The following is a 6,753-nucleotide window of genomic DNA, read 5'->3' on the forward strand; positions in this document are numbered from 1 at the left end:
TGCATACACAAACTTTCAAGCCTGATTTGTGCCTGCAGGGTAAGGGTAAACAGCATCAGGAGCAGATAACATATACAATCCCATAAACTGGCAATCAGCAAGGAAAATTTTATAATTTCCTGCCATATCAGGGCTCGCTAGGTACTTTCCACTAATAACTTTCCCTTTTCAAGCAATTAAAGACACATGCGAAAAGTCAAAACTTGCATCAGTCATCACCAACATTAGAGAAGCCTTCAATAAACAGAGTCTTTACAGCAGCCTTTTTCAAACTTTTTGCCCCAGAAAAACCCATGAAATAAATTTCAGCTCTTAGGGAACCCCTGCTAAGATTGATTCCTAATCCTCCTAACATTGACAGCCAGTGGAAAGAATGTCAAGCTTACAAACAACTAAAAAGATCTATGTTGTCTTGCTTCTGGCTCTGCCGAGTGGACCCAAAACTTTGGAGGCAGCTGGAAGGTCAATTGGCCACAGCTTAAGGAACTCCATGCAACCTCTGGAGGAACCTTAAGGTTCTGCAGAACCCTGGTTGAGAACTGCTGCTCTGGAGAAACCCTTGAAATAATTTTCAGGGAAACCTTGTTAAAATTAATTCTCACATTGGTGGTCATCATTGGAGGCATCATTAGCTGGGAGTTCAATCCACCACAGCTTAAAGAACCCCTAGCAACCTCTGGCGGAACCTTAAGATTCTACAGAATCCTGGGGAGAACTGCTGCTCTGAAGGAACCCATGAGATAATTTTTGGGTCTCATGGAACCTGCTAAGAATAGTTCCCAATGCTCCTTACATTCATGGTCAAGAATGTCAACATTACAAACAGCTAAAAAGACTAATGGTGCCATGCTGCTGGCTCCGCCGAGTGTCACTGGACCCAAAACTTTTGAGGCACCATCAGATGGGAGATCAACCAGCCACAGCTCAAGTAGCCCCTTGCAACCTCTGGAGGAACCCTAAGGTTCTACAGAACCCTGGTAAGAACTGCTGCTCTGGATGAACCCATGAAATTGATTTCAGGTCTCAGGGAACCCTTGCTAAGATTATTTCCTAATGCTCCTTACATTGATGGTCAGTGGAAATACTTTAATAATCCCAAAGGGAAATTGTTACAAACTGCTAAACAGACTATTGGTGACATGCTGCTGGCTCTGCAGAGTGGCATTGGACCCGAAACTTTGGAGGCACCATCAGATGGGAGGTCAACCAGCCACAGCTCAAAGTACCCATAGCAACCTCTGCAGGAACCCTAAAGTTCAACGGAACCCTGGTTGAGACAAGCTGATCTACACTCATAATTATATTTTGAACTCATAAAGTAAATAAATAAATCAGAAGTACAAATGTATGAAGCACCAAGCTCTTAGGCAAGGCACATGGGTGTACAAAAACTAAATAAACTTTAGAAAACTTTTTCATACTAATAACTTTTTCTTTTATTTTGAACATAATGTAAATAAATACACTTGATATACAAATGTATCTAGCACCAGGCTCTTAGGCAAGGCACTTGCTTGTAAAAACTTTGAAACACTTTTTCAATCATTTTTTTTATACGCGTAATTATATTTTAAACTTAAAAAATGAATAAATGAATTAAATATACAAGTGTATCAAGCACCAGGCTCTTGGGACATGTTTGTAAAGAAAAAAAAAAGTAACAAAACTTTAGAAAACTTTTTAACGCTTTCTAATAGGTTTTTCTCAAGCAGATAAATAAATTAAATATACAAATGTATTATGCACCAATCTGTTAGGCAAGGGACATGCTTGTAAAAAAAAAAAAAAAAAAGTAACAAAACTTTAGAAAACTTTTTAACACTTTTCTAATCACTTTTCTCAAGCAGAGCCTGCTGCGGGAAGTTTGTAGTTACTGTAACATTAGCCCCTGTTTTATTGCAGCCAGCCAGGGACAGTGCAGGGGAAAAGTTATTGTAGAATTAAGTCATTCTGCATGCAGGGAAACTCAACAGCTATGGACTGTCAAGAGGAGCATGCCAAAGGAAAAGGGTGCATGAGGGCTCTGCACCCCACTCAATGCCAGGAGGCTCCTGTAAAGCCAAGAAAGTTTTTGTCAATTTTTTTTTTTTAACTTACCTACAACAAGGCAGAACAGATCCAGAAAAATAAGCAAAATCCTCTTGCAGCTCCCAGTGCCATTATTGTTGTTTAAAGTGGTGCTGCCCCCGTTCCTGCTTTCGGGGGGCATCGCCTTGTCATATTTGTAGTTCTGCATGCTGGTGTTGCAGTTGGAGACAAATTTCTTTAGATCCAGGCTGCCCAGCTTTGCACACAGTCAATGACAGCAAGCAGACCAGGGAGCTTGTGACTTTGCCCCCCCCCTCCTCCCCAGGTACAAAGTCCTTATTTCAAGTCTTGGATAAAGTCACAGAGCCTGCTCCAGAGGTGGATCCAAGTTTTTTCGGTGTAGGATCCCGGCTTTGGGGATGGGATTTCACTTCTGCCTGGGCTTTTGGTGAATGCACAGAGAGAGAAAGAGAGAGAAAGGAGGGGGGGGGATATTATTCCCAGAGATCCCAGCCTCTGTTCACAAAAGGCTCACTCAGTCCTGCTGATAAAAGTGCTGAGAGCTCAGTCTGCACTCCTGCTCTGCCTGCTCTCCTTCTGCACTTTTATTTTCAGGGTCCGCTTTCCACCCCCTATAAGAAACTGCCTTGCTCTTGGCTCTGATGGGATTTGGCTAGCACAGCCCCCTTCCTGAAACTTACTTATACATATGATAATTAACTGCACATTTGTTTCCAGAGAGAGAAAGCTGACCCTAAACAGTATGAGGGAGCCTCTAGTGTTCGAAAAGTGCTCCAGAATTTTTTCCAAGAAGTTGCAAAAGTTTAAAGAGGCACCATAGTCCCCCCCACCTCCTCCTCCTCCTCCGCCTCTTCCCCCCAGAGTGGCTTACTTTTACCTTTTCCTCCTCTAGGCTGCAGGTAGAAGGTAGGAGGTCTCGAAGAATGGCCTGGGAGGAGTTTTTTTTAAGGCTGAATAAAGCTTATGTTGGAGATGTAGAAAGGCAAATGTGTTTTTGTCTGCTCATTCACATGATGCCATGCGTGTGAAAACTTGTCCCTGAGCTGTCACTATGTTTTGCTGGCATGCCTGGGGTTGGGTCATGTAATGTGTTTTTTAACGCTTTGTTAGCAGCTGCTTAGAGCAAAAGATCAGGTGGGAGGTATGGATTTGGAGCTTTAGGGCTTGACTGAGTTCAACGACGGTCTACTGAGAGAGGACCTTTTCGTAGGGGCTCATTTTCCCACAATTGCAATGCATTATTGCAGCATTTTTCAACCTTTTTTTCAGTCACGGCACCCTTTAAGCACATGCAAAATCTTGAGGCACCCCAGTCTGAAATGTAAAAAAAAACCTAAATGTTACTTACCAATGAGAAACCTGAGCCTGGGACGATGCACACAACTGCCTTGATAAAATTTACTTCATATCAGAAGACCCCCTTCATATCAGAGGTCCCCAAATCAAATTGGAGTTCCCTCATCACATCAGAGATCTCCCCTTCACATCAGTCTCCCCATCACATCAGAGGTCCCCCCATCACATCAGAGGTGCCTCGGTTTATTCGAAGTTCCCCATCACATCAGAGATCCCCCTTCACATCAGAGGCTCCCTATCACATCAGAGGTCCCCCATCACATCGGAGGTCCCTCATTACATTAGCAGTTCCCTCATCACATCAGAGATCCCCATCACATCAGAGACTCTCCGTCGCATCATAGGTCCCCCTATCACATCAGAGATCCCCCTTCACATCATAGGTTCCTCCATCACATCAGCGGTACCCCCATCACATCAGAGGTCCCTCATTACATTAGAATCTCCCCCATCACATCAGAGGTCCCTCATTACATTAGAAGTTCCCCCATAACATCAGAGGTCCCCCCCATCACATCAGAGGTCCCTCATTACATTAGAAGTCCCCACATCACATCAGAGGTCCCCCTTCACATCAGAGGCTCCCCATCACATCAGAGGTCCCCCATCACATCGGAGGTCCCTCATTACATTAGAAGTTCCCCCATCACATCAGAGGTACCCCTTCACATCAAAGGTATCTCTTCACATCAGAGGTATCCCTTCACATCAGAGGGTCCCTATCACATCATAGGTCCCCCCCCCCCCGCCCATCGCATCAGAGGTCCCTCAATACATTAGCAGTTCCCCCATCACATCAGAGGCTTTCCGTCGCATCATAGGTCCCCTTATCACATCAGAGGTCCCCCTTCACATCATAGGTTCCTCCATCACATCAGAGGTCCCCCTTCACATCAGAAGCTCCCCATCACATCAGAGCCCCCCCCCCATCACCTCAGAGGCTACCCATCAAAACAGAGGTCCACCAATCACATCGGATTACCCCCTTCATGTCAGAGGCCCCCCATCATATCCGAGTCCCCCCAAACATGAGTGCAGAGCCTGTCAGCACATCTGTGCACATGCAGATGATTTACCATGCACTGACAAAGACAGGGAGGTTTTCAGCCTCCCTGGGTCATAGTCTTTGCGCGTGCACGGGAAACACCCATGCATGCGCGAATGCCCGAAAGACTCTGTGCGTGCAAAAGTGCCACAGGACTCCTTTGATACCTGAGCCCTATGGCACATGCGCTTTAAAAAAAAAAAATTTTAAGAGAGGGAGGAGCAAGGTGGCAGGGCAGCTCAATATGACCTTTAGGGTGAAGATCCACTTTAAATATTCACGCAGACACAATGAATTATCCCTGTATTGTTTGTACTGTTGTCTCCTATGATTATCAGCTCCATCTAATGGCCGTAATTTTTAAATTTTTTTTTATTGAGGTATTTCAGAAAAATGCTGCATAGTGGCAATTAGATGGCGCTGACATTCATAGGAGATACTCAGACTGCAAACAATATGTCTGTGCACTGCAAAATTTTTAGGCATAGACCTCTTAAATTCCAAACGTTCTGCAGTAACCAATGGCTAAAATATGGTACAATCCTCAACTGCTAGACTGCAGAAGGAAACCTGTGCCAGCCCAGGGAAATTATAAATATTATAATAGTAATTATATAGCAACAACAGTTTGCAGAGCACTTTACAATATAAAGGGAGAGTACAGTTACAATACAATTCAATACAAGAGGTTTGGGAAGGCCCTGCTCCTGAAAACTTACAATCTAAAAGGGAGGGGCTCTATGCAGATAGTGGTAGCAAACTGAAACCGGGACCCCCAGTTTCACATCTGACGCTGCCTGGCCTTTGTTATTCGTTAGTGGGCACACAAAGAAAAAAAAAAAACTTCCCCGAACACGGGGGGCAATTGTCTGCCCAGCAAATTGCAGCAATGACCTGAGATGTGTGTAGAAGATGACCTAACTTCACCGTAGAGGTGAGCTGCAGCCATCACACTGATGTGTAAAACCACAGGCCTTCAAAGTACTTCTCTCAATGGCCTTTCTCAGGCTTTGATGGGTTTTCACTTCCCATAAGCTACCTGAATACTTCTCAAAGCCGGACCCATTTTAGAGAAGTGCAGGGTACACCCAGAGGAGCCTAGTAGCTGGATGAGCACACATTCATGGGACTTGTAGTTCTGCATCTGCTGGAGAACAAGATGTGAAGGGTCCAGTGTTCCCTGTACAATGGTACCGTATATGTTAACATCTTATAACTAATAAAAATAAATCTTCGGTTGGCATGATGGTGCTTGTTGTTCTACAAAGACATCATTTCATAATCTGCTGAAATTTGTCAGGGCAGCAGAATTGAAGCTGCATCTTTGGCTGGCGACACACAGGTTGTACTTGGGCCTGGCCTAAAGGCTCCTGTCGGTTGGGAAGGAGTTACATCCCGCCCCACAGCCTCAGGTGATGGTACTTACAATAGAGAAGGTTTACTGCTTACTGAAGGTGTTTATTTTGTTCTCTTGTTTCCTTCTGCACTCAGGAGAGTAACTGAATATACAGGTTGTACAATAATGCTTACAGGTTGGCAGGACTGATGTTTGGCTGTGTGGTGGATGATGGAGAGTTAAACCACCTGGAAATGTCCTCTATTTCTCAGAGATCTCTGCATTAAGTTCCCAGGTCTGTACACCTGCTGTGCCCATTATGAGGGGTTCCCACCATCCCTGTGCTGAGTTCCCGGGTCTGTACACCTGCTGTGCCCTATTTGAGGGGTTCCCACCATCCCTCTGCTGAGTTCCCAGGTCTGTACACCTGCTGTGCCCATTATGAGGGGTTCCCACCATCCCTGTGCTGAGTTCCTGGGTTTGTACATCTGCTGTGCCCCATTATGAGGGGTTCCTACCATCCCTGTGCTGAGTTCCTGGGTCTGTACATCTGCTGTGCCCCATTATGAGGGGTTCCTACCATCCATGTGCTGAGTTCCTGGGTTTGTACAACCCCTGTGCCCATTATGAGGGGTTCCCACCATACTTGTGCACTGCGGAGTTCTCAGCGCTGTACACCTGCTCTGACTATTATGGGGGAGGGTTCCAACTTCCCACCATAACACCATCTGTGGCCATTATGATGAGTTTCTCACTATTCCTTTACTGAGTTCCTGGGTCTATACAACTACTGTGCTGATGATGATGATGCCCCCCCCCCCCCCCCACAACCACCACCACCACCACCATTCCTGTGCTGAGTCTCTGGGTCTGCACATCTTTTGCACCCATTAAGACAGTTTCCCACCATCCTGAGTTCCCGGCTCTGCACACCTGCTGTGCCCATAGTGAGGGTTTCCTACCATCC

General features: G+C 45.4%; 1 protein-coding gene across 2 annotated transcripts in view; it reads right to left on the reverse strand.

Annotated features, from left to right (window-relative positions):
* PLPP3 (phospholipid phosphatase 3) overlaps window positions 1-2,843 on the reverse strand; it is an 88,220-nt gene extending 85,377 nt beyond the window's left edge. The window contains exon 1 of one of the 2 annotated variants that reach the window (XM_073593893.1): window positions 2,098-2,843. In XM_073593893.1, the coding sequence (XP_073449994.1) occupies window positions 2,098-2,236 (139 nt within the window). In that variant the 5' untranslated portion in view covers window positions 2,237-2,843. The remainder of the gene's footprint in view (window positions 1-2,097) is intronic. The other variant, XM_073593892.1, reaches the window with a different exon arrangement.
* Between the last annotated feature and the right edge of the window lie 3,910 nt (window positions 2,844-6,753).

This window comes from Aquarana catesbeiana, linkage group LG07, assembly GCF_042186555.1.
Source record: "Aquarana catesbeiana isolate 2022-GZ linkage group LG07, ASM4218655v1, whole genome shotgun sequence".
Lineage (NCBI taxonomy): Eukaryota > Metazoa > Chordata > Amphibia > Anura > Ranidae > Aquarana > Aquarana catesbeiana.